Source organism: Saccostrea echinata, unplaced genomic scaffold (assembly GCF_033153115.1).
Source record: "Saccostrea echinata isolate AGI-Se365-2 ecotype Australia unplaced genomic scaffold, CSIRO_AGI_Sech_v1 ptg000054l, whole genome shotgun sequence".
Classification (NCBI taxonomy): Eukaryota; Metazoa; Mollusca; class Bivalvia; order Ostreida; family Ostreidae; genus Saccostrea; species Saccostrea echinata.
The window spans coordinates 63,773,378-63,801,220 of record NW_026889803.1 but is presented as its reverse complement, the minus strand read 5'-3'; the positions used below and the strand labels follow the sequence as shown (position 1 = coordinate 63,801,220).

General features: G+C 36.2%; 1 protein-coding gene across 1 annotated transcript; it reads right to left on the bottom strand.

Annotated features, from left to right (window-relative positions):
* Positions 1-205: 205 nt before the first annotated feature.
* On the bottom strand, positions 206-27,269 carry LOC133206407 (A disintegrin and metalloproteinase with thrombospondin motifs 16-like). Its single transcript, XM_061342377.1, has 23 exons — positions 26,970-27,269; positions 23,349-23,659; positions 17,413-17,566; positions 16,714-16,901; positions 16,149-16,232; positions 15,801-15,960; positions 13,069-13,174; positions 11,919-12,056; positions 10,691-10,844; positions 10,483-10,581; positions 9,885-10,033; positions 9,624-9,687; positions 9,403-9,514; positions 8,771-8,901; positions 8,289-8,412; positions 7,905-8,149; positions 7,543-7,672; positions 7,282-7,408; positions 6,968-7,175; positions 6,004-6,195; positions 4,273-4,473; positions 2,831-2,975; positions 206-1,474 (listed from the first exon to the last, which is right to left on the bottom strand). The coding sequence occupies exons 1-23, from the start codon at positions 27,058-27,060 to the stop codon at positions 1,362-1,364; spliced, it is 3,426 nt and encodes a 1,141-aa protein (XP_061198361.1). The 5' UTR covers positions 27,061-27,269; the 3' UTR covers positions 206-1,361.
* Between the last annotated feature and the right edge of the window lie 574 nt (positions 27,270-27,843).

The following is a 27,843-nucleotide window of genomic DNA, read 5'->3' as shown; positions in this document are numbered from 1 at the left end:
TGTGAATTTATATTTAGGCAGTGATGGTGAATTAACGCTTTAAAAAAAAGGTGCCCACAGAATCTTACTGAAATAAGTACATATACAGTAGTTCAAATGAAAAAATTATCATAACATGCAAGATACATAGCAAATAAGTGATAATTACTGTACAATTGCAAAGATAAACATTATTTCATGTGCACAGGTGCACTCTTCCCTCACAATTGTTACAGACACTATATTAATAGATTTATAACATCTCTTTCAAGACACTATATGTAATACATATACACTTTATTCACAAAAAAATTTAAAACATTTACAGAAGACACAGCTTATACAGTAAAACTTGTTTAGTGTGAACACGGATATAGTAAATTTATGGACTCTGATATGATGAATTTACAGATGTAGCGAACAGATTTCGTGTCCCAAGGACTTTGCTATAACCGAGTTTTACAGAACCTGCTTATTACAAAACCAAAATTTTACAAAAATTTGTTATTAAAAAACAAAATGTAATATCAAAGCAAGAACTGAAAAGGAAGGATGATATGAATAACGGATACAAATGAAGCAATCCTTGGAGAGGAATTTTACATGTTTTCTAATGTGCAGCACATTTTGTAGTTACATTCAAATACGTGTACTAGTATTAATATTTTAATACTCATAAATAAATATGTATATCTATAAACCTGTTCCATGTCAACATATACATGCACACAATTTGTTTTCGAATTCTTGTAATGACACTCGCAGCCAGTGGGAGTGACAGGCATGATAAAATGATTTGATAGAAGTATGGCACCCGGGCTGAATGTTTCTTGATAATTATCAGTAGTTCTGTATATTGATCACATTGAGGTAAGATATTTCACCTGCTCCTGAACTGTTAAGATTTCTTCTTAGAGTCTTTTATGTCATACAGTGAGTATTTCTTGTTTACAAAATGTATCGGTCATCCCATTTTTTCAATAAATATTTTTCCTGAATTTGAAAGAAAACCTTGCTTCCCAAGCTTATTGTTGGCTTTGGTCTAAGTTTACTGGCCATTGTTTATAATATCTGTATGATGGCAATTTACATCCATATATATCTTTGGTTTTGCACTTGGAAATACAGTCTTACAGTTGTCCAGAGTTGGACTTGAATTAGTTTATCACAGATCAGTACAATCAACAGTTATTATAGTCCATAAAACAATTCTCACAGGCCACAGCTCTAACAGTCAAATTAGTACAGTCAACAGTTCTTATAGTCCATAAAACTATTCTCACAGGCCACAAGTCTAATAGTCAAATCAGTACAATCAACATTTCTTATTCTCCGTGAATCTAACTCTCACAGCCATCGCTCTGTTAGTCAAATCAGTGATGTTATCTCAAGCTGCTACAAGATTTACAACATTTCTTTCCGTAGAAGTGATGGTTGCAAATGTTATGTTTGGGAACAAGGTAGCACCATTTAAACTTATCATTACAGTTGGGATCTGAAATAATAATAAAAAAAAAATACATTATTTATTCTACATTAGACAAAATTAGATAGGGAAATTCCAAATTGATGCAAATAGTTTTGGAAAGTTATTTCACTTGCACCTGACTTCTACTCGTATGAACATAACATTAAGGCACATAGATTCTTGGGTTGGGGGGGGGGGGGGGGGGTTGCAGGAGACCTGCCCTCTCCCTACCTTTTGAGAATGTAAAGTTTTAATTTAAATTTTAAGGATAAAAAATTTTAATGAAAGTCCCTCCCCTCTTTTATGTACCTTTACATGCCACCAAATAAAATTTTGAGTTTGGAGAATTCTTATCCTTTTTTTAGGTGGTAGGGGCTAGTCAAAGATTTGTTTTCACGTAAGTTGTCATTTTTTTTCCTTTTAAGGACATATGCAACGTAGTTTGAACTTTATTGTCTTTTTCCCTGGAGTTGAAGAGTTCCAATTCTTAAAGGAACTGTGTGCTACATTTTAATGTCTATATATGCTGTTGTACACTTCTTCTAAAACAAGTTTGGATAAACAAAACATCTAGAATATTTGTTTAGTAATTTTTGTATATTTTCTTTGAATTATACAAGAATTTTCATCAATTGATATCTTTTCAAAACCCCTGGTAATGCATGCTGATTTTTTGTCTATGAAAATCTGATGACATTATAATCTTAAATTAAGAATATCTTGAAAAATTATCAATAGGTAAGGTACATTGCGTATGTCCTTAATGCCCCCTTTTCAAAATCAATCCTATATATATGCCTGACATTTATTTTTTCTACACTGCACCTAAACTACAATTAAAAATTCCAAAATAATACAACTGGTAGTTTTTAACCCCGTTTCTCTCTTTATGTTCGGCTAGTACTTCAGTAGATGTGAACAAGTAAGATGGTATGCTTAATGAGTGTGTGTCATTTAATCACTGAATCATATAATAAAACAATTATTGCTGTTTTTTTGGTCAATATGATGATTTACCCACCTTCGAAGTACAATATTCACCGAGCCCGAAGGGCGAGGTGAATATTGTACTTCTCAGGTGTCTAAATCATTGTATTGACCTCAAAAACCAGCAATAATTGTATAATAGTTACCTAGTTTAGGACATGATTGGCTTATACAGGGTTGGGTGGAGTATATAAGTGTAACAGGAAAGGAGAAAATGTATGGCTGGACCGGGAATCGAACCCGGGACCCCTACATCACTACATCAGGTGCTCCACCGACCGAGCCACCCAGGCCGACATCCACGGTCCAAACCATTACATAAGTATAGTTACCTAGTTTAGGACATGACTGGTTTATACAGGATTGGGTGCAGTATACATGTATAAGTATAGTTACCTAGTTTAGGACATGATTGGCTTATACAGGGTCGGGTGGAGATGGGTTTCTCTGTCTCGTTACATTCGGTAGACAACTCCTGCGTGACCTTGTTCAGACAGTGAACCAGTCTTGTCTGGTCTCCCTGGTCACAGGTTGTAGAACACTGAAATATATAAAAAAAATACTTTCTCACACTATAGACCTTAAGTCCATTTACGAAATAACATGACTAAGACCAAAATGTAATTTATGAACAATCTTCCTAATTTATGAGTAATTTTCCTGCTTACATTAATTTGAAAATTATATTCACCTTTTTATTAACTATTCTTAAAAGGGGGGGGGGGGGGCAACACTCATTTGAGTCACCTTTGCCCTTCTGTTCTTCATCACAATATTTAAAAATAAAACAGCTGAATCCACAAAACTTTGGATTATTTCCATATGAATGCAATTTAGTGTGGCCATGCTATTCAAAAATGATTTTTAAAGATAAAATCCTCATTCATTTCCTTTTAAAATATTGATATCCTATTATGGCCCCAATCTCCCCCTGGGGGCTAAGATTTGAACAAACTTGAGACTGCAATAACTGAGAATGCTTGCATATCAATAACACTAATCTTGGCCTGGCTGTTCTTGAAAAAAATTTAAACACATTTTCCTATATATGTGTACTATTTTTAAACAATTTTCCTATATACTCCTACCCTACTCCCAAGAGCCATGATTTGAACAAACTTGAATCTGCACTACCTGAGGATGCTTGCATCTTCATATCACTAATCATGGTTCTGCTGTTCTTGAAAAAAAGATTCCAAAATATTTTTCCTGTATATTCTCATGATAAACTTTGATCCCATAGTGTGGCCACACCCTAACCCTGGGAGCCATGGTTTTATCATTTATATTACTGATCATGACTCTGCTGTTCTTGAGAACATTTTAAAATATTTTTTTCTTATATAAATCCATGTAAAACTTTGATCCCCTACTGTAGCCTCAATGGGGATTAAGATTTGAACAAATTTATGCATTAAAAAGCTTCCAAATAAGTTTCATCTTCTCTGGACCAGTGGCTCTTGAAAAGATTTTAGACAGTCCCCCCAAATTTTCACTTTTAATTACCTCCCCTTGAAAAGGGCATGGCCCTCATTTGAATCCCCTTCACCCAAGGATGCTTTGTGGCAACTTTGATAAAAATTTGCCCAACGGTTCTTGAAAAGTTGTAAAAAATGTGAACAGTTGACAGATAGACTGACAGACAGACCTACTGACGAATGAATGCCAGATGTGATCAGTTAAGCTCATTTAACTTTCAGCTCAGTTGAGCAAAAAACATTAGGGCTCCATTTATCAATATTAAAGTGGGAGAGTTGCACTTAAATGAATAGATGATAAATAAATACAGAAGTTGATGCAACGATAGATTATGGTGTTTTAGATATACTGATTCCTACTTTTGACCACGGTGACACATTCCAGTAAGAGCTTGATTCCTTAGGACAGTCCTCTATTCTGCAGACCTCTGTTCTGGTGTTGGATGATCTGAAGAGAGACTTACAGTGACTAGGGTTCACCATATTCCATTTCTGTCCATTCCTTCTCTCTCCACATTTCAATTTACGCTCCCTTGTACCTAAACCACAACTTGCTGAACACTACAGAAATATTTCAGAACTGTCAGTGACACAGGAAATGGTGAAATCTAATTGAGTACCAAGTTTTATTGAAATAAGACCACAACTGTAAGAAGATTAGTTTTTAATAAAGAATTTCTAATAAATTTATTTTATTACATAAAAAAATCAATATAAAGAATTAAATACGTGTCTCCAGATGTAGTTTACTTTGTATATCAAATTTATTTCAACCACACCTAAACTGTGGGAGAAGGATTTTGAAAGTACTTCAAAGAATTTTATATTTAGTAATGGTGGCAGCACTGTAAATATAGTCCATCTGTAAGTCATTAAAAAATTCTTTTCTCTGTATATTCTTATGTAAAACTTAGATCACATATTGTGGCCCCACCCTACCCTACGGGGTCATTATTTAAACAGATTTGAATCTACACTATGTGAGGATGTTTCCATATGAATATGACCAATCATGGCTTTGCTGTTCTTGAGAAGAAGATTTTTAAAGATGTTTCCTATATATTCCAATTTAAAACTTTGATTGCCTATTGTGGCCCTATCCTTTCCACTGGGGTCATGATTTGAACTAGCTTGAACATACACTACTTGAGGATGCTCCTATATGACTTTAACTAATCATGGCTTTGGTGTTCCCAGGAAAAAGATTTTTAGAAAGTTTTCCTCTGTCAAACTTCAATTGCCCATTGTGGCCACGTAACCCTAGGGGTAATGATTTTTACAATCTTAAATCTACACTACCTGAGGATGCTTCCATATGAATATAATTAACCATAGCTGTCCTGTTCCTGAGAAGAAGATTTTTCCTTTACATTTCCTTGTAAAAGTTTGATCGCCTATTGTGGCTCCATCCAGGGGTCATGATTTAAATAAATTAGAATATACATGTACACTACCTGAGGATGCTTCAGTATGAAAATGACTGATCATGACTTCACTGTTCTTGAGAAGAATATATTTTTTTTAAAAATGTTTCCTTTATATTTGATCACCCATAGTGACTCCACCCTACCCCTGGGGGTCATGATTTGAGCAAATTTAAATCTACACTACATCAGAAAGCTTCCACATAAGTTTCATTTTTTCTGGGCCAGTGGTTCTTAAGAAGATCTTTAAATCTATTTTCACTTTGTCTTAATTAATCTCCTCTGGGAAGAAGGTGTGGCCCTTCATTTGAACAAATCTGAATGCCCTTACCCAAGAATACTCTGTGCAAAGTTTGGTTGAAATTGGCCCTGTGGTTCTGGAGAAGAAGATGAAATTGTAAAATGACAACTAAAATGACAGACAACAAATTTTGATCAGAAAAGCTCAGTTGAGCTTTCAGCTCTGGTGAACTAAAAAAACGAATTGTACAATGCATTGGTGCACAAGTAGCCTACATCAAGATGCCATCTTGGTGCAATCTATTTCTGCACCAAGTTTTATAAAAATCAACTAAATTGCAGGAGGCATAGAATTTGAATAATTTTTAGACTGACAGGCAGTAAAAGCTGTTTGAGTCCTTTGGAGCTAAAGACTAATATGAAGTACCTGTGACCAGGCAGACAGAATCCATTGGTGTTCTATAACAGGGGGACATTTTCGCACTCGGCATCCTCGGGTCTTGACTAGGGGAGGTTTATGTTGACAGAAGCTGTCGGACAGAACTACCCAGCCCTTTAGTGTCCGACTACGACAAGATACCTCACGTGTCTTCAATCCTTTATCACAAGTTTTGGAACACTGAAAAATTCACAAAATAGAACCACTCTTTACAAGATAAGAAAAACAAGCAAATTCAGAGAATTGTGGTATCCCACTTTCAGGGTCTTTATTGACTGGGGTGCAATGATTTATGGCATATTGTACTGGTATTTAATTGTCCTGTCTGTCCATCATGCAAAAAAAAAAGTTTTATATTTTGAAAGTGATATGTTCTAGTGCAAAAGTTGGGCCAAGATTTAAGTTTCTGAAAGTTAAACTTGGAAGTCTAGGTCATGAAGATAAAAGACACAGTATATTCTGAAATGTCTTGTCACAGTAATGCACATGTGTAAAAATATGAAAGCCCTGTCTCTTCTGTTGCAATGGCTATGGTCAAATTAAAAACGTTTTGAAAAGTAGGTGAAACTTCAAGGTCAAGGTTATGAGGTCAAAATTGATAGTCCTTCTTGAAAGTTGTTGTCACAGATGATAAACATTTAAAATATGAAAACACTTTCTTCTCTCATTCAAAAGTAATTGATATAATTATGTTAAAAATTTTGCAAAATACTGTGGAATCATTTTAATTCATGGGGGGGTTAATGTTTGTTGGTATTAAGCATAATCTTGCTTGTTCTTTGGGATGTAATTTCATAATTTCAATGAATTTATATTCTAAATAAGATTAATACAATGTTCTTGATAAGATTAATAAAGAAGTGGATTTATCCCCAGTAAAATGATGAACAAAGCATACAAAGCTATCAAGACTAGGATTTCAATTCAGCTTTAGCTGACTTTATAAGTTTACCTGAGACCACTTTCCTCCATACCAGGCTGGTGGACACTCCTGAGTGTTACATGGAATCCTCCTTTTAGGCTTCTGTTGTCTGTCACATCGTCGTCTGCTGACATGTCTGTCATTTGATTGGCTAATCTTCTGCTTACAGTAGACCTTTCTTCTCTGTACTCCACCTCCACATGGCCTAGAACACTTCCTCCAAGCCTCTGTGTACCATCTGTCAGAGAGATTTTTCATTACTTAACATTTGGTGCTATGCATCTCTGAATCTCAGAAGCAGACACCAGTACTAGTTTACCTCACTTATAAAGAGAGTGCATTACCTGGGATCACAGTGATGGATGTTACAGGCAGACACACCTGTTTTGGGCCGTGACTTTGGATCACAATACCTAGGTGACACTTCCCCTCCATCGCCACGGTAACAATGAGCAGTAGAAGTTCTTTTACCTGTGACAGAAATGAATCAGTCATGTTAAACAAAAACAGTAGCAAGGTTTGTTGTCTGTATATAGGTTGGGATGTAAAGAAAAGAAATTCTGAACTTTCATGATCTTCATATTCAATAATTACAGCCAACTTGCCTCCTGCACAAGGCTGATCACAGGCAGAGAGTTTGATACTCCATGTGTAATTGTGAATGATGGGATAGCTTGATGCTTTGGGGAGAGTATATTTGTAGGAAACACCTGGATTTACACCTTGAACAAGAATCTGTAAATAAAATCAAAAACTTTATAACACTGTACAAATCCAATACAAGAAATTAAATACAAGTCTTCAATTTTTGTTGTTAAGAACAAGATACCACAAGCTTAAGCACCAGTTGTTCTATGCAAATTAACTATCATATATTCATATTTGTGGTTCATACTTAACAGAAAAAAAAAACTTGTGCACAAAACTTGTACAAAATAACATCATTTGATTTAGACATTTTTCTGACCTCTAAAACAATATCCTGTGTGGTTGGACCATCAGCTGTGAGCTTTTCTGGTTCTCTGTAGCTACGCTGGTAAATAAACTTAGTTCCTGCAATATCGTACACTCCCTCAGACATCATCTGCCAATTTCCATTCAGGAAGTATTTACCATATATATCTCTTACAGCCAGATAGTTAGGTGTTATAGCTGCCTCGGAGAAAACAAGTCCACTGGCACCACCTGGAATCACCACCACTGGGAAGTAGGCTGAATTCAGAGTGAGATGTCAGAGATCGATTAAACATGTGACAGCCTAGTCAATCATTTTTATCTTATATCAAACTAATTACTGTGTCAAAATTACCAAATATTTTATACTTCAGACTTCCAGTAATTAATGCCTTACTATTTCTCCTGGGTTGTGCCTTGAAATGTCCTTCAAATACACTGCAGGAGGAGTTATCTCCCATACAGACACCACACTGATCTTTAGAAGCAGTAGATCCAATAATGTAGTCACATCCCACATGCTAAATATAAATAACTTCGTGATATAATGTTACTGTTATATGATAAAAAAAAAAAATCATTTTCTTTAAGCTATCTCCACGCATATGTAGTTTTTAAGCTAACCAGGAACCAATTCTATGCTTCAAAGATACAGGTAGCATTCAAATTTCTCCTATTGCAATTTCTGACATTCCATTTCACCTTGCAACAATGAAGACTTGTGATTGAAATATTTCACAATCAGCTAGATTTAATAAAATATAGATGCAAAAAGAGATATGGATGTTCACTTCATTTTTTGCAATTTTGACTTAGCAACAAAATTTTGCTAAAATTTGGAAAAAAAAACACCCATTATATGGTGAGTGAAAACATTACCTTACACTTGCCATGGACGCAGATATCTGTGGAGTAGTCATTACATGGAGTACCATCCTTCACTTGTTTTGACAAAGCATAGAAAAAGTTGTAGCCATCAGCCTGGCAGTACAGTTTACATTGCTCCTTCTCTGTAAAACAACAACCATCATTATTTACATAAAACTGAGGCTTAATAATCTTTCCTCAATAATAACCCTACAAATAATACCATTTATCTACCCTCCCAGTAAACTGACAATGAAGCATATGATTTATTCGGGTATTTGATGGGTGTTTTCTAAGTCAGCCACATGTACGAGAGTGAGATGTTAATTACACCAGACAGTAGGTGGTGCTTGTATGGAAAATAGATAAGCATGAAAAATAATATATAGGGTACAATATATTAATAACATTTAATCATATCTCATTTATAGAGTTAATTATTGGAATCATTTAATCTACACTAATTTCTTTTTATTATGCAAACTGTGACTACAAGGAATAACTGTCTAGTTTTTGGGGTCTACTAGGAATATATAAGTTGACTGGGACACATGATAATTCTGGTACTGTTAATACCTTTTTAAATTGGTAGAGTTTAAAGAAACAATTTATTATTAAGGAGCATTAGTTCTCTGTGAACAAACCATCATGGATCTGTTTGTAAGCTGTCCATCTATACATTCTACCCCTGAATGGTACCCTATTGTGAGCACGGCACTGTTCCTCTCTGGTATCCTGCTTTCTGCTGTGGCATGCCTGGAAAGATAAGCTTTATTTATAGTACAATAATTTTTGTCTGATGAATAGTCCAGTCTCTACAAATAGTACAGACTATATTATAATTTAATTATTAAGTACAATATACCTGCAAGTTGCACATCTTGTGTGTTTCCTTGTCATCAGGACATGCCTTACCACCATACTGTGGCCTAAAAGAATCATAATGTCTATATACTTATCCATGATTTCAATTACTTAATAGAAAAAAAATTTAATTTTAGTAGAAAAGTGATGAAAAAAAGCCATTTGTTTGCTTTTTCTATAACAAGTGTCATATATAATTAAATTATTAGTATAAGATTTCAATATTAAAATTTACTGTTTAATTAACAGTATTTTTCCTGACCTTGGGTGATCACATTGCCTTGATCTGTGCTTGACCCCTCCCCCACAGCTCTGGGAACAAGCTGACCATTGTGTCCACTCAGACCAACCTCCATTTACAGGAACCGGTCCCTGTCGACCAAACGACTCACATTTACCCTGTTTACACCACTGAAATACAAACAGTATAAAGCTTACTAACTTATCTGTACACTGAATAAAAGCTTACTTATCAGTACACTTTAAAACCTACTCTCACAAAAACAGTATAAAGCTTACTTATAAGTACATGTACATTGTAAAACCTACTCTAACACAATCAGCATTAAGTATCAGTACATTGTAAAACCTACACAAACAGAATAAAATTTACTTATAAGTACACTGTAAAACCTACCCTAACACAAAGAGTATAAAAGCTAAATGAAATGTAAACAGTATAAAACCTCCTGATCAGAATTTTCTGAGAATAAAGATTACACACAACAATGACCAGAATTTGTGAAATTTTGTCTTGCTTATAAATACATGTACCAAGTACCTGTTAACTTTTTCGCAAAAATAACGTCACGAAAATTGGGTGTCAGGTTATATTTCCAGAAGAAGTTATGCCTACCTACCATACCATGACCACAGGAAGTGCCGTCTGCTGCTGGTAAAAATTTAGTCTCGCACATCTGACCTCCTTTATAGCACCACAACTTCTGACAAACCTCGTTCTGAAACATCAAGACCAAAAGTAATCGTAGAAGCTAGTAACATCGAGATCTTATGTTGCAGTGGTAAATTAATCCTTCAAAATTATTTTTCTTGTCTGTATCGGAGTACCTTTCCAAAGTCAAACATGCAGAGTCTAGCATGTTTTCCAAACTGCCATTTACACTGGGTATCGGCATTAAACATCTGGCCGGGGAGTTTATCGGGAAATCTAAGAGAGGAAACTCTCACTGGATCATCACCCAGACAATCTGATTGTAAAGTACTAAAAAAAGATATTGAAAACAGGCAGGTTTTAGAATGTAATGGTGTAGAATGAATACACAAGTATTTATTTGTCTGTAATAAAATCTGCCATTTTTTGCATTCATTGAATACTATCTCTCCTAGAACAGAATAACACTGCAGAGTTGTCTTTCCTGACACACTCAACATTTTAGGGTGTAAACAATACTTTTACCTAGAAATATCATACATATCTTGAAACACTACTAAGAAAAAATACATATCTGTATCTTTAATAAACAAGATAATAAACAAATTACCTTCTAGTAAATAAATAAATAGTAACATATATATAAAAGAAAATGACTCCATATTCAAAGATTGAAATATAAAGGAAGCATCCTCTCTTTCAAAAAAATCTAATATGTCCTTTTTTGAACACTTAGATTACATTTATTATGAACACCCATAGGAAATGGAAGGTAAGGGCAGGGACCTACATACTACAGGATAGGCAACTCCTTCAGTGCCATGTTTATTTACCCAAAAGGGCACACAACACCGCAAGTTTTTCAAACTACGTTTTTTCTCAGTAAAAAGCTTGTTTTCTGATTAATGTAATCTGTTCTTTTTGTGTATCTGAATGGATATTTAATAAATTTTAAAACACATGTTACAAAATAATTTAGATATTAAGTAAACAACCACCAAAATCCGCGATTTCTCGGAAATACGGCCGATCAGGGGCACACATTGATTTTTAAATAAACGTAATTACTTCTAAGATAAGGAGTAAAAACAGTGCTAATAACAAATCTTGAATAATTTTTTGATAGATAAATTAAGGTTTTATTCAGAAATATTTGATAGCAAAAGAGATATATTTAATTAAAATTGACTTATGAAATCCCGCAACTTACGAGATATCGCGAGACTTGTGAGAGTTGCTTATCCCTTTAGTATATAGATCCCTGGTAAGGGTATGAACTCCTGATATACTGTAGATTTGTTTCCCCTGTCATACTGTGAACTTACAGAGTTGTTTCTCCTGGCATACTGTAATAAATAGTATCTCCTAACACGCTGTAATACTAGATTTGTTTGTGATGCTTACTTGAAGAATCTGGCCAGGTACTCTCTGCTACACCTGGACCAGGTAAAGGTTCCTGTCTTGGAGCTGAGTGTGGGGGACATGATGGTCCCTGTGTTCTGGTAACAATTGTTGTCTGTTCCATCATGAAACATTCCAAAGCTTCAATACAAAATACTGACAAATACTGACAGTGCTTAAATATTTAAAACTGAGGAGTCTTACAATATTTACAATGAATTTTAAGAACAAATATTCTAACATAGGTAATCATAGATTAATTCTCACATGAAACAAATGTTCTTTTAATGTGCATCCCAAGATGCAAGATCTACACAAGTTTGGTCCAAGTAGGATCTATAGATATTTGAAAATGAACCTGCTCCAAAGACTTTAACTGTACAGTAACCCTGTAAATGTAGGACAGATCCAGCTAGCAGTGTGCATCCTTAGTAACATGCATCATCAATACAAGTTCAGTGAAATAGGGCTTAAATTACTTGGGAATATACCAACTCTAAATAAGTAAACTGTTCATTCACCTGGAAAATGTAGGTCAGACCAGCATCTGAAGCAAGTCTGTTGTTTGCATTCCTAGATGCATCATTCACGCAAGGTTTTTCAAGGTAGGGCTTACAGTTACTTGCAATTGAAACTGCTCTAAAAGCTTTGGTTTTTTATTTCGTCCAGAAAATGTAACTTAAGATCCAGCATCAGAAACAGACAGATCTGGTAGTGTATATCCCTAAATGCATCATCCATGCAAGTTTCATCCACATAGGGTTTACAGATAGTTTGGAATGAACCTGCTAAGACTTTGACCTGTGCACTCAGAAAATGTAGATCAGATCCAGCATCTGAAGCAAGTATTGTAGTGTGCATCCCTAGATGCATCATCTATGCAAGTTTGATGTAGGTAGGGCATAGACCTTTCACTCATCTGGAAAATGTAGGTCAATTTTTCCAACATCCATTTTAGCAAAGTCTGTTGTGTGCATCCCTAGATGCATTATACATGCAAGCTTGGTCTAAGCTGGGCCTTATAGTTACTTGGGAATGGACCTGCTCCTAAAACTTTAACCTGGCCATCCAGAAATACCTGGGGGTAGAGAATAAACTCATCTCAACTTTGAGTTCGAGATGGAGAATTTCTCCTTTCTACACGTTCCCTTACTTGTGACCAATCTCGTGAGCAATGGTGAAAGCTGTAGACAGCCCTGTATCCTCAGTGATTATACAACTCCTCAGTCTGTTACACATTCCTTGGATTGGAGCAAAACCTGAAAAAACACTGGTTAATTTTAACTAGACATTGCTTTGTATTTCATGCTAATAAAACATTTTAATATACATGTTTGTGATGGTACGTATTGTTGTCCTGTACATATTGTCATTGGTGACAATAAGCACGTAACCTCACTGCACTTATTGTCATCCACTGGCTTGAGAGGGCTGAAAAACTAGATATCATTGAGATGGTGGCCATCTCAAAAGGCCCTGCTTTCAGCAACGAACATGAAAATATAAGGTAGTTGAAAAGAGTTTATTTTGAAGAGGAACATTTGTGTACTATTAAGGGATGTGTTGTTTGAGTCTAAAGGGTTTCTATGTCATCCTTGTTATAATAAAAAATGGCACAAAAATCACGAGTGCTCCATACCCTCTATCAAAAAATGGCACAAAAATCACGAATGTTGCATATCCTCTATGAAAATTGTTGCATATCCTCTATCAAAATATGGAAGGAAAATCACAAATGTTCCGTACCCTAAGTCAATTGGTAAAGTTTGAGGCTGTCTCGACTTAAGGGAAACAAATTATGCACCAAACAAAGATTTTAAACAGAGAGGATATTTTGGACCTTGACCCTTGACCTAGAAACTTTGTTCAAGGTCACTGCACATCCATTGACCAGTGGCACTCTGTGAGTGAAGTATGAGCCACATTGGATCAAGGGGAGAGAAGATATGCTCCGGACAAGGATTTTTCATACAATTCTGCTATGACCTTAACCTTAGATCTAGAAACATGGTTCAAGGGCACTGCACATCCTTTACCCAAAGACACTCTGTGGGTGAAGTATGAGCCAGATTGGGCCAAGGAGAGAGAAGATATGCTCCGGACAAGAGATCTCGGACAGACTGACAGACGGAAGGATGGATGGACGGAAGGATGGATGGACAGACTGATCACTATAGGGCATCTGCATAGTGGGGCCCTAAAAAACATTTACATATTGTCCCTGGCTACAATTATGCCTACCCTCACTACAGATATACAGTCAAACCTCGTTATCTCGAGCTCAAAGGTGTAATGTTTATGAACATTCTATTTATATTTCTATATTTATTTTCCTAAATTATTTATTTATTTCACAGTTAGAGTTATCTTTCTTAATCAAATAGTTATCTGTCCTATAATTTCTAGAGTTATCTTTTTATTTGTAAATCCAGAGTTATTTTTCCTAAATTCCTCACTTCCTGTGTTAATTTCCTTTGTGTGGCCCACACTAGGAGACTCTTCTGTTTAATTTCCGACTTATGCTGCCACACACTGTAAGTATACCTGTACTGTTTATATTTATGTATTACGCGTATATTTATTATATTTATACTGTTTTTGTATGAAATGTTTGTAATTTGAATATATTAGGAATATCTATTGTTATCACTCTAAAGTATGGAACCCTATTATTGTCATAATCTTTAAACATAAAACTGGAGTACGTTCATATTAACATTTTTCTATGGAAACCCACTTGTGTCAAAACTTTATATTTTGGATTTAATAGTGAATCTTTATTTCTATTTACCTCTTGAATATTTTCATTTACAACTTATTACACAGTTTATGCTATATCTATAGTTATATATTGATACTATTTATCATGTTATTGATAAGTAATTCTATTTTTTGTTTTGTTTCAGTTCTTTACCACATTTACACAATAAATCTATGCACCGAAATATTGTGTGGTTATACTATCTGCAAGATACAGGCAGAATAAAAGGGACTGAGAAAAAACTTTGAGATATCCAGGGATTCAAGATATCCAGCATGGTATTCGAGATATCAGGTTTGAGATACCAAAGTTCAACTGTATTGCTGCCCCACATTTAGGGTTGTTAAGAATTTTTTGTGAGTGTACCAGTAATTGAAGTGTGAATCACAAAGTATTGTCCCATTGGTCTATTTCATGAAGCATGGTATAGTGTAATAGTCCAAGTTTCTCTTATGTATATTAACATACATGAGTTAAGTATACAAATGTGGTTTTATCATAAAAGCAATAACTACCAAGTGCATCTTTAGTTTTGTTTAGAATGCATGTTCAGTAAAAGAATGAACAATGTTTAACACAGAACTGTCATTTTTAACTCTAGTGAAGCAGTTGCAGTAAATTGCTATATATAAAACACAAACTGTGATGTGAAAGAGGGAGAATGATGCAATTTATATGATTAATATTGATAAATTCATTTAAAATACCATGACTATTTTTCTCTCTCTTTAAACCAGTAAGATATTCTTCAAACAATATTTTTGGAAACAAGGTATGCAGATTTTTGCAGCATAAGTTGTTGTCAACAACAATATGTGCCAATAGGTAAAGTACAATTTATCTCCCATTCTGCAGGAAGACAAATGGCTCATCTCGGCACATATTGTCACTGCGGTGTCAATACGTACCAGTGGAGGACAATATGTGCAGTAAAAATATGTCACTGGTGACATATGTACAGGGTGACAAAATGTTTCATCACAAATAAATCTTTAAAAAAACAGGTTCAAGTTGAATTTTGTTTCCTCTTCTGTGCATGAAGTGTACAAGCACTGATTTATTTATTCTTTATCATGATCCTTTACATTCTTAACTGATTCTTGCAGTGGAGTGTAAGACCTTACCCAGAGTATCACAGGGGGAGTCCTTGTGAGCACAAATGTCAAGGCCAGTCAGTAAAATAGCATGGTCATGTTGCCGATGACGACGACCTCCAATCACAGCCTGCCACTGACAGAAACTATTGAGTGTCTTATCTGCATGATGAGTAATGAGTAACCCTGGCTACAACATGAAGAATTTCATAGTAAATTAGCTATAAGGTCTATAGTCTTTGTTTTATTTTAATCATTTTGGAGATAATATACACTATTCTCTTTATCTGGAATTCAAAATGAAATAGAATACATGAATACATTTCATGTTAATTGTTGCAGACAATAATTTATGATTTACAGTAAAATTAGGAGTACCTCTTCATTATCCAGAATAATAAGACCCACAAGAATAATGTTGACTTTGTAACCAAGGGAACTATCCTGAAACAACTGTGAGACCTGTAGGGAGATAAAATACACAAATCCTCAGGTCACATAAAACAGGAGGTTCACATATGAGCACTACTGTAACAATCATTGGTTTGTTGAATGGCATAGAAAAATGCTTACAGTCTCTGATGAAACTGTACCCCTACTGTTTCTATTTTGAATCTTTCTTTTTTGAGTTTTACATTTATAGAATGACACATCTAAGTGATTTATGAAAAATAATTTTAAAAAACTGAAGAAGGAGTAGCATTTTGAAAGAATTTACAAATTATTTTAAACTTTCACAATTAAAATATCTGAGAAAAGAATAAGATTCTTGGATGTATTCGATGTGTGATAATTTTTCATGACCATTGCATCAGCTCTTCTAGTCTACAACCAGTAGGGCATGCGATAGTAAAAACAATATCTTGAATAACAGGAACAGTAATTAATGCATGTTCTCATCACTCCTGATTTCATAACTGATTAACTCTATGTCTCAACTTACTATATTGAAAATGCTAAGTACATAGGGTGTAACATTTTGTCTTCCATGTTTCCAGTATACATATTTATCTACAACGACTAATATCTCCACAGACTTTTCTTGCACTCGGTGGGACATTCGCTTGGCTGAGTGACGTTTCCTTCTCGTTGGGTTATAATATCTGTCAGTATTTTCATGATATGGATTATCTGCACATATAAAAGATTTTCAATTCAGACTAAATGAAACTGCATGTATACATCTATTTTTAATTATTGCTATTATCTTCTCATGCAATCTAAATAAAGCTACTATATCTTTGTTTCACTTGAATTTGCAATTATCTCTTCTTTTTATTGTTTATTCATCATAAATATATCAATTTAACTGGTCTAATTTTTATGAAAAATGGTTATCAAGATAAAAGTGCAGCAAAATAGGTCTGTATACAGTAGATTCTTACAGTAGTAGTAATTTTTTCCTCTCTTTAATCTAAGTTTACCGTATATACTCGCCTATAAGTCGGTTTTCTGGGAGTTAAACTTTGGTCCAAAAACCCCTGTCCGACTTATAGGCGAGTTATGAAAATATTGGTATAATAGCGGGTCAATCCCTTTAATGTAAGTTTAAAAAATACAACCGACTTATAGGTGGACCGACTTATAGGCGAGTATATACGGTAATTCTTTATGATACCCATAGAAGGTGAGTATAACCTACATGTTTGAGCGTCATAGAAATGAGGAGTATTTTGTGCTATGGTAGATCTTTTGTACATGATGTGAGGTTGCTGGGATTCTGTTGTCTCTGATGTCATCATCTCTGCATTTGGCTCAATAACATAATCATCATCTGCTGTCTTTAAAATCCCGGTCTAAAAACATCACAAATAGACCATGTAAGAATTACACATCTGGCAAAAACTCTTCTTCAAAATTTAGGCTGAAGTAAATTTGTTGGTTTAAATTACATGTATAGTAAAACTTGGTTACAAGGAAGTCACTGGGACTGTGAATGTAATATTTTTACATTTTCTTCAACACCTGTGTTCAAAATTTGTTAAAAAGCGTCTCTATCTGCATGCTTTCTCTAACATGTTACATGGAATCTTAACTACCCTAACAGTGTGTGATTTATGAGTTTTCACTTAAATTTAAAAATTACACTTGTAAAGCTATTAAAATACTCAACAGGACCAATTTTCCAAATACTCTTTATCTCAATGAGGCCATCTCAGATTGAGTTCAAAGGGAGACCCTAATCACCCTTTATCTATCGAAATATCTGACATACTTCAGGCACTGGTAAGTTTGGGGTGTTTAGGGTGCACTAAAATAGTTTACAGTGGTAAGCAGCATGTTTATGTACCCCGAGTTATCTGTAGAAAAAGTAATGGTCCTCTAGTGACGAAGTTGATGACCTTTGTTTGAATGTTTTTGACTAATTTGACTGAGACCATAAATCCTCCAGAATTTGCCTTTAACAATATTGTCATCAAGAAAGAATGTCAAGCTTCCTGGCATTTTTTGGTCCCTTTAATTTTTCTTGTACTTTCTTCTAATGACAAATTAAGCACTTCAGTTCTTTCAAAATTTATCTGAAAGAGATAAAATGCTATCAAACTTTCCCTGGCATCAACTTTGGAGAAATGTTTCATTTCTTACGAGGTTCTGCCAGTAAGAGCTCACTAATATTTACAGATTTTGTATGGTGACAACTTTCTTCTATTTCTTCATTTTAAGCTCTATTTCTGAATTGACATGCACCACTATAATTAATAAGGCCTTAAATTAACAAAGGAGTTAATAAATTTGTATTCATTCAAAAAATAAAGAGGCTAATCTGGTGTACCCATATTTTGTGTGGCAAAACTGGAAATGTATTTTTGCTGCTTTGTTGAGGGATATGAGGTTATTTTGTGGGTGCAGGAGGATTGACAGGTATTGGATCAGAGTACTATGTCTAACATTGGGGGGAGGAGGGGGGCATAGAACTTCTGTAAAATGTAGAGATACTGTGAGAGAGCTCACAAAATAATACCCCCTGTTGAATTTCTTAAAGAGCCCATTTGCAATTTTGTAAATGGGACCTTAAACTTACCAAAATGACCTTGGTTCAAAAAATGATATATCCTCTGGTCATAAGTAATCTTTGAGTGAAATATGGACATCCAATGTTTCTCCATTAAGAAATTAAAGACCTGACATGAAATTTCAACTTTTTCTGCCAGTGACCTTAAAAATTTGCCAAAGACCTTGGGTCAAGGTTATGACATACTTTTAGCTCACAAATAATTTCTGTCTGAAGTGTCAACTTCAATCAAAAATTTTATATTTTTATTGCTAATGACCTTGAAATTGTCAGAATGACCTTGGGTCAAGGTCGTGTCACACCTTTCAAAACATAAGTAATATTTGTGTGAGGTATGGACTTCCAATGCCTATCTCTTAGAAGTTATGGACTAGTTAGGACTATAACACTTTCTGCCAGTGACCATGAACTTGCCAAAATGACCTTGGGTTAGATCAGACACACCCCAAAGTCATAAGCAATCTTTGTGTCAAGTATCATCTTCCATTTAGCCTCCATTTCAGTGTCACAGAGAGGACACAAATAAAACACCTTTTTGCCAGTGATCTTGAACTTGCTGGAATGAACCTTGGGTCAGGGTTAATACATACCTTCAGATCATATGCAATATTTGTGATAAGTACAATCCTCCAAGCATTCTTTGTATGAAGTATGAACTACCTATGTTTTTCCATGAAGAAGTTGTAGAATGGACAAGAATTTTATACTTTTTCTGCCAATGACCTTGAACTTACCAAAAATACCTTTGGTGGTGATCATTCTCTGGCCATGCATAAACAATATTTGTACAAAGCATGATCTTCCAAACATTCTCCATTTCAAAGTTATAGCCCAGACAAGATTGCAAGGACAGACAGATGGATGGACAGATGGACAAGGTGATTCTTATACACCTCCTCCCCCTAAACTTTGTTAGAGGGGATAAATATAACATTACTATTGTATAATTTATTGAACAGAATAGCAAAAATACACAGGCTGCCTTTCAGTGATAAAATCAGAAAATTCTGAATTTCAAAATACATATATATAGGCAAAGGTAATGCAAAGAGTACATGCAGACTAAACCCTTCCCCACAAAAAAGATGCTGCAGGAGGACAGCTTAGACTTACAAGTAGAGCTTCAAAAAGCTTACCGTCTTTAGCAGCAACCTTAAACAGTAAACTGACCTAAACCTATCGGGCTGTATAATTCTTGAAAAGTTTCTTGGCTTTGTATTTCTTCATTAGTTTTTTCTGACATAGGCCCTACCAAGTGAAAAGTTAACAGATGCTCGACTGTCTCCGTAAACTTCAACTCCGAGATCATTCGGCAAACCTCGGCTGATTCCGTCACCTTTGTGATATGTAGATGAGGTACATGTACGAATCAGCCGAGGTGTTGCCGAGTGCTGCCGAGATTAGAAAGACAGTGCAAAACAAAGGGGAAAAGAATACATACAAGCTGTAAAGCTTGCATGCAATAAAGATCAATTCTGTCAACAATGAAAATATAGAAACTTTTTTTTTTTTGGTAATTGCTAAATATAAAAAAAAAACTAGCATGTTAATTATTGCCAATTTCCATTGTTCGTTTTGTCATATTTTTTTACGATTGAAAATCTTGAAAAATTGTTAAGTCGTACGAAAATTAGAGCATCAGAAAATTATCTCCCTTGCCTTGAACAGCATTTCAACCAATGAAATAATTGAAAATTTTCTCATCATGCAATTTCTACCAATCACAAAAGAGAGGAAGCCAATAGTCCGAAGACTGTAAAATACTTCAACTCTGTAAACCGTCTTCCAAGGAAGACGGTAATCACTAACAACCCCCCCCCCCCCAAAGAAGATAATAGTGCCTCACAGCTGAGACTTACCATTAACCACCCCCCAAAGAAGATAATACTGCCTGACAGCTTAGACTTACCACTAACCTCCTCCCCAAAGAAGATAATACTGCCTGACAGCTCAGACTTGCCACTAACCTCCCCCCAAAGAAGATAATGCTGCCTGACAGCTCAGACTTACCACTAACCTCCCCCCCCCCCCCAAAGAAGATAATACTGCATGACAGCTCAGACTTACCACTAACCTCCCCCCAAAGAAGATAATGCTGCCTCACAGCTTAGACTTACCACTAATCTCCTTCCAAAGAAGATAAAATAATGCTGCCTCGCAGCTTAGACTTACCACTAACCTCCCCCCAAAGAAGATAATGCTGCCTGACAGCTTAGACTTACCACTAATCTCCCCCCAAAGAAGACAAAATAATGCTGCCTCGCAGCTTAGACTTACCACTAATCTCCCCCCCCCCCCCCACCAAAGAAGATAATGCTGCCTGACAGCTTAGATTTACTACTAACCTCCCCCCAAAGAAGATAATGCTGCCTGACAGCTCAGACTTACCACTAACCTCTCCCCAAAGAAGATAATGCTGCCTGACAGCTCAGACTTACCACTAATCTCCCCCCAAAGAAGATAATGATGCCTGACAGCTTAGACTTACCACTAATCTCCCCCCAAAGAAGATAATGCTGCCTCGTGGCTTTGACTTACCACTAATCTCCCCCCCAAAGAAGATAATGCTACCTGACAGCTTAGACTTACCACTAACCTCCCCTTCAGCTTAGACTTACCAATAATTTCCCTCCCAAAGAAGATAATGCTGCCTGACGGCTCAGACTTACCACTAACCTCCCCCCCCCCTAAGAAGATAATGCTTCCTGACAGCTCAGACTTACCACTAACCTCCCCCCAAAGAAGATAAAATAATGCTGCCTCGCGGCTTAGACTTACCACTAACCTCCCCCCAAATAAGATAATGCTGCCTGACAGCTCAGACTTACCACTTACCTCCCCCCAAAGAAGACAATGCTGCCTCGCAGCTTAGACTTACCAATAATTTCCCTCCCAAAGAAGATAATGCTGCCTGATGGCTCAGACTTACCACTAACCTCCCCCCCCCCCCTAAGAAGATAATGATGCCTGACAGCTTAGACTTACCACTAATCTCCCCCCAAAGAAGATAATGCTGCCTCGTGGCTTTGACTTACCACTAATCTCCCCCCCCAAAGAAGATAATGCTGCCTGACGGCTCAGACTTACCACTTACCTCCCCCCAAAGAGGATAATGCTGCCTGACAGCTCAGACTTACCACTAACCTCCCCCCTTAGAAGATAATGCTGCCTCGCAGATTACACTTACCACTAATTCCCCCCCCCCCCCCCAAGAAGATAATGCTGCCTGACGGCTCAGACTTACCACTAACCTCCCCCCAAAGAAGATAATGCTGCCTGATGGCTCAGACTTACCACTAACCTCCCCCCAAAGAAGATAATGCTACCTGACAGCTTAGACTTACCACTAACCTCCCCCCAAAGAAGATAAAATAATGCTGCCTCGCGGCTTAGACTTACCACTAATCTCCCCTGCCTGACGGCTCAGACTTACCACTAACCTCCCCCCAAAGAAGATAATGCTGCCTGACAGCTCAGACTTACAACTTACCTCCCCCCAAAGAAGACAATGCTGCCTCGCAGCTTAGACTTACCAATAATTTCCCTCCCAAAGAAGATAATGCTGCCTGATGGCTCAGACTTACCACTAACCTCCCCCCAAAGAAGATAATGCTGCCTCACAGCTTAGACTTACCACTAACCTCCCCCCAAAGAAGATAAAATAATGCTGCCTCGCGGCTTAGACTTACCACTAATCTCCCCTGCCTGACGGCTCAGACTTACCACTAACCTCCCCCCAAAGAAGATAATGCTGCCTGACAGCTCAGACTTACCACTTACCTCCCCCCAAAGAAGACAATGCTGCCTCGCAGCTTAGACTTACCAATAATTTCCCTCCCAAAGAAGATAATGCTGCCTGATGGCTCAGACTTACCACTAACCTCCCCCCCCCTAAGAAGATAATGCTGCCTGACAGCTCAGACTTACCACTAACCTCCCCCCAAATAAGATAATGCTGCCTGACAGCTCAGACTTACCACTAACCTCCCCCCAAAGAAGATAATGCTGCCTGACAGCTCAGACTTACCACTCCTCCCCCCAAAGAAGATAATGCTGCCTCACAGCTCAGACTTACCACTAACCTCCCCCCAAAGAAGATAATGCTGCCTGACAGCTTAGACTTACTACTAATCTCCCCCCAAAGAAGACAAAATAATGCTGCCTCGCAGCTTAGACTTACCACTAATCCCCCCCCCCCCCCAAAGAAGATAATGCTGCCTGACAGCTCAGACTTACCACTCCTCCCCCCAAAGAAGATAATGCTGCCTCACAGCTCAGACTTACCATTAACCTCCCCCCCAAAGAAGATAATGCTACCTGACAGCTCAGACTTACCACTAACCTCCCCCAAAGAAGATAATTCTGCCTGACAGCTCAGACTTACCACTCCCCTACAAGGATACTTCTGCCTCACAGTCTACCACTCCCCAAACAAAAAGATAATGCTATCTCACAGACTCACAACTCCCCTCACATAAAGATAAAGTTCCCTCATGCCTCACTGACTTACCCCCCCCCTCCCCCACATTCATGTACACAAAGATAAAGCTGCCTCACAGACTTACCACTCCCCCACACAAGGATACTGCTGCCTCTGTGGAGTGAGAAAGAAGAGTTCCCCTGAATTCACAGCCACCAGTGTGTTCTTCTGAACTGTTACTATGGGTGCTGTTACCATGGTGATAGTAGACCCTGAAGCCTGGGGCCAGTAGATTGGCTGAGGTATGGAGATGGAGGTGGAATGTTTGATTGAATCCTGTGATATTGAGGTGAAGATCTTTGGTAAATCTATGATTTTGAGAACTGTGAGTGGTGTTCCAGTGAGAAAGGAAGCTGCCATTATTGTCAACAACAACAGGAAAGACAACTTGGTAATCTGTAACAGAAAACAGCTTTTGTTTTTGGTCTGTTACAGTAAACATACTTTTCCCACTGGGTTATTATTTCACAGAATCACTATTTCTGTTCAATCCCAGGTTGAAAATTAACCAGATTTCTTGGATGGCCATTACATTTTAAAGGTGCTTTGAGTACCCTGTGAGATATTGTGACTGTGTACAAAGCATAAATTCCAACACGGAAAATTGTTTGTCTACAGTTTTTTATTTTATCTCTAATTTGTTTCAGTACCAGTTTTGTCATTTTTGTAGTACCTAAAATTCAATGACACAAGAAACCTTTCAATAGACTTTTAATCATTTTCAGCCTATCTAAATGGGAATTCAACCTATAACCACACAATCTTTTTACCCTGCTATATAGGTGAGGCCAAAAGATAAAGATGTCATAGACTTAAAAACATTTCATAAGATATATTAATGCAATGAATTTAAATTTTTTAAACAAATTGTTTGAAGACGTTTATCAATAATCAACCACAAAAATGTGAAGAAGAAGGAAAAACGACCATCTACAGAGACCTAGAGGTGACTATTTCTGATCAGCCATAGCTCAGCACTATCTTCTCTGTATTAGTAATGATCTAGCTATGTGCTGAATATTGTGAAGCAAACATATGTTGTCTCCACCTGCTGATTACAGAGCACTTTGAAATTCAAATAATAAATCTAAATTACATCTTGTGGTTTGTTCAAAAAAGCACAAACAAATTACAGCTCCAGAAGTAAAGTTTAGATATAAGGTCATGTGACTTCAATTGTCTGCAGTACTACGTGAGCGAATTCATATCAACCACAACATATTCCCTATTGAAAGATATCCACAAACTCAATTTTTCATGCCAAAATTTTCTTTCATGGTCTCTCCAAAATAATAAATATTATGGAGGCTTCTGTAAACAAGGAAATATGATGTCCATCATTAACAAAAGTTACCTACTGCAGAACTGTCAACAGCCTCCAGAGAGTGGGAACACTTTGTTTACCCCCCCCCCCCCCCCCCCAAAAAAATGCAAGTTTGGCAAAGATATATATGTTTTTGTTTTAATGGCTAACTGTCTTAATCAAGTTATTTGTAATCAAGATTATTTTTAAAATAAAATAAAAAGTCTCTTTAAGTCTCATTTTTATTTCATTAATTCAATTGTCCATTTAAAAAAAACTTAATTCAAGGTCATGTTGACCTGATGAATTAAAATTTAATCTCACCATCATATGGATTAAGCTTCTTTGCTATAGTTTAATATTACACAGTGTCTTTGTAATAAAGACTGGTAGTAAATTATATTTCAGGATTCCCACCCCACTGTGAGACACCAGACTTAAGCTCCCTTCAAAGTCAGTCAAGTCAGCTTATGTCATTATGAAGTCATATCATTGGGATAAATAACCCAGCTAGTGTGCTCCCGGATAATCAGTATTTCAGGGTAGATTTATGAGGGATTAGTGTAGGATTCTATCATCTTCATCAGTTTTCAGACCTGTGCTTTAACCAACCTCTCCTGTATTAGGATTATCCAATTTCACAGTCTGTTAGAAGATCATCATTTCATATAATAAATGTTTTTTTTTTCCTGAAACTACACACATGTCTTTTGATGTGATTTTTGTGTGTTTCAGTATTTAGCAAGGCATTGGCTATCAAAGCTATGTATTGTGTTAATGTCTTGAATTACATTTTTCATTCTGAACATTTGCAAATGTAATATAGATGGAATGTTTTTAATGTTATAAGGTCTATCCTTCTTTACGCATCAAGATACAAGAATTTAACACATGCAGCACACAGAACTGATGATGTACGTGACAATGCTGTATAAAAAGTTACATGTAAATATTGCCATGCAAGTCTAATATCAATCTTCAATAAAATACATTATTAGTGCATTGCCTAAATTTTTTTTTAGAAAAGGAACTTTTACATATATATTCAAATAAATGGATCATATGCAGAGTCCCTTCCAGTACCAGCCTACAAGTTATCTCAATGTGCAACAATTATTATTAGGGAAGGTATGCCCCCCTCCCCCCCCCCCCCCCCCCCCCCCAATCATATCCTTTTCCTGCTCACTTGTCTGTAAAGTTTGGATGTAAATTCGAGCATCTAAACACTTTACAATCATTTATCTCTAATTTTCTAATTGATTGACTGCAGAATTATTAAGTCAAGGAGCCCACCTCCCTCAAAATTCAATTACTGGTAGCTGTGTCTGGTAATATGGATTACATCATGTTAAAATGTTTTGAAAAATATTAAAATGAATTTCAAACAGCACTGATCTGGTTTTTGTTTGCCATGGGAATTTGCTGCCCCCCCCCCCTTTTGCAGATCTAGTTTTCAAATTTGTAAATTTTTATGTACCCCCCTTAAGGAAAATATGACCTTGGATCCCCCCCCCCCCAAGAAAACACAGACTCTTAGTTGAATAGTAAGGAGAATCAACATGAAATAAGTTTTTCAGTTTGGAAAATTCAATTTTTTTTTATCTAGTGAAAAAAATTCTGAGGTAGATTTTTTTAGTGGGTATGGACATCCTCTTGAAAAATTTCCTGGATCCCTGCATGCACCCCCCCCCCCTTCCTTTAAAAAACAGTGACAAGAGCATTGTGCTCCATAATATTTTGTGTGCATATTTAGACTTGATTTTTGCTTTCTCTCTCCTTCAATAATTTTCCTGTTGACAATTTTAAGTAGCTATATGTTTGTTTTTTTTTTTTTTACATTGCTTGTCAATGATAACATGATGACTTAATCACTTAGTTTGTACCTCAAATCAGAAGTACCATATATCTACTCAATAGAGAAATTCTTCCAGATCTTTAACAATGTACCAGTGTTGTCTGTGAAAGTTCAACCCATTAAATATATCTGATAAATTGATAAAAAAAAAGTTAATCCATCAAATTTAACTTCACTTAGAGCTAAAAAGTGTAAAATAGCTTTATGAATACATTAATACACAAGAAGAATACAAACTTCTGCATCAAGACACATGCCAAAAAAGGCAAAACGCTCGGGAAATTCAGGCATTAAGGCTGCTTAATCAGGCTGATGTGAGCGACAAGCCAACGAGACGTTTACAAATGACACCTGTTATCCTGCGGATCTCCTTCGTATTCTTACATGGAGTCAGTGAATAATATGGATTTACTTGATTGGCATATCTATTCACATTGAAAGAGAATGAGGGGTTGACAAGAGTTAAAGAATGCAGAGAAATACCGGTATATCAATTTTCCACTGGGAAAAGATTGGCAGCTAATTCATAAAAAGATAAACTCGTGTACCTTTAATGAGTCGGGTCCCTGAGAGTGATGCTATCTTCAGTACGGAACATATCTGAAAAAAGAAACATGAGAAAACATTATTTTCTGCCATAGTTCTGAGTAAATATGCAGAAAAGTGGCAAGAAGAGAGCTTAAATACCTGCAAAAGGTGACTATACACTGTCAAAGTTTCTCGACTTTTGGTCGTAATTTGTCATAATGTCTAGAGAACAATTAACGCAGACGGTTTAGTAGACCAATGGCTTAACCAAAAATTCCAACATGGCATTGGAATTTATAAGATATTGACACAGCATTGTAGCCATTCTTATGGGACAACAAACTGCAGCAGTGCATGTGCAGCTGTATAGAAAACCAGGCAAGATTTCTATTCATTCTGTGCAAAAACTTCGGCTTTACGTTAAAATTAATTCACCTGCTTTTCAGAGAGATAAGCGAAAAAGTTTTATGACAATTTTTTTTTCAAAATATTTGATCTTGGGTAATTAAGGGTATCCTGGAATGTAGATATTGTTTTCCTATCTTTTGTCACATCAAAAGAAAGTTGTCCCTCTGAGTGATAATATCTGCTGATAAAGCACTTGCTGGTTCCCAGTGTTACCAACTTTTACCACCCTCGAGCAGTAAGATGATTTGGAAGCTTAATAAAGTCAAGTTTAAATACACAAACTATTTCAGAGCTTCACCACCCCCTTCTCCATTTTCCTTTCATAAGATTTCTTTAAACATCATGATGATCAAAAAAATTTAATTTCACAAAAATTTAAAACAGTAACACATTTACTGAATTTGAAATAGAAGACGTATTAAAAGGCACTTGAAGACAAGAGACACAAGAACTGATTCAACTGAAAATTCTGTATTATTTCTCAGT

Bases quoted from the DNA above. Each gene is read 5' to 3' on its own strand.
- LOC133206407 (XM_061342377.1), bottom strand. From the start codon at position 27,060: ATGGCAGAAAATAATGTTTTCTCATGTTTCTTTTTTCAGATATGTTCC. The intron at 16,902-17,412 runs GTAGGTTATACT...TTATATGTGCAG, and splicing joins TTTCTATGACGCTCAAACAT to ATAATCCATATCATGAAAAT. The intron at 10,582-10,690 runs GTACTCCGATAC...TTGATGTTTCAG, and splicing joins GCATGTTTGACTTTGGAAAG to AACGAGGTTTGTCAGAAGTT.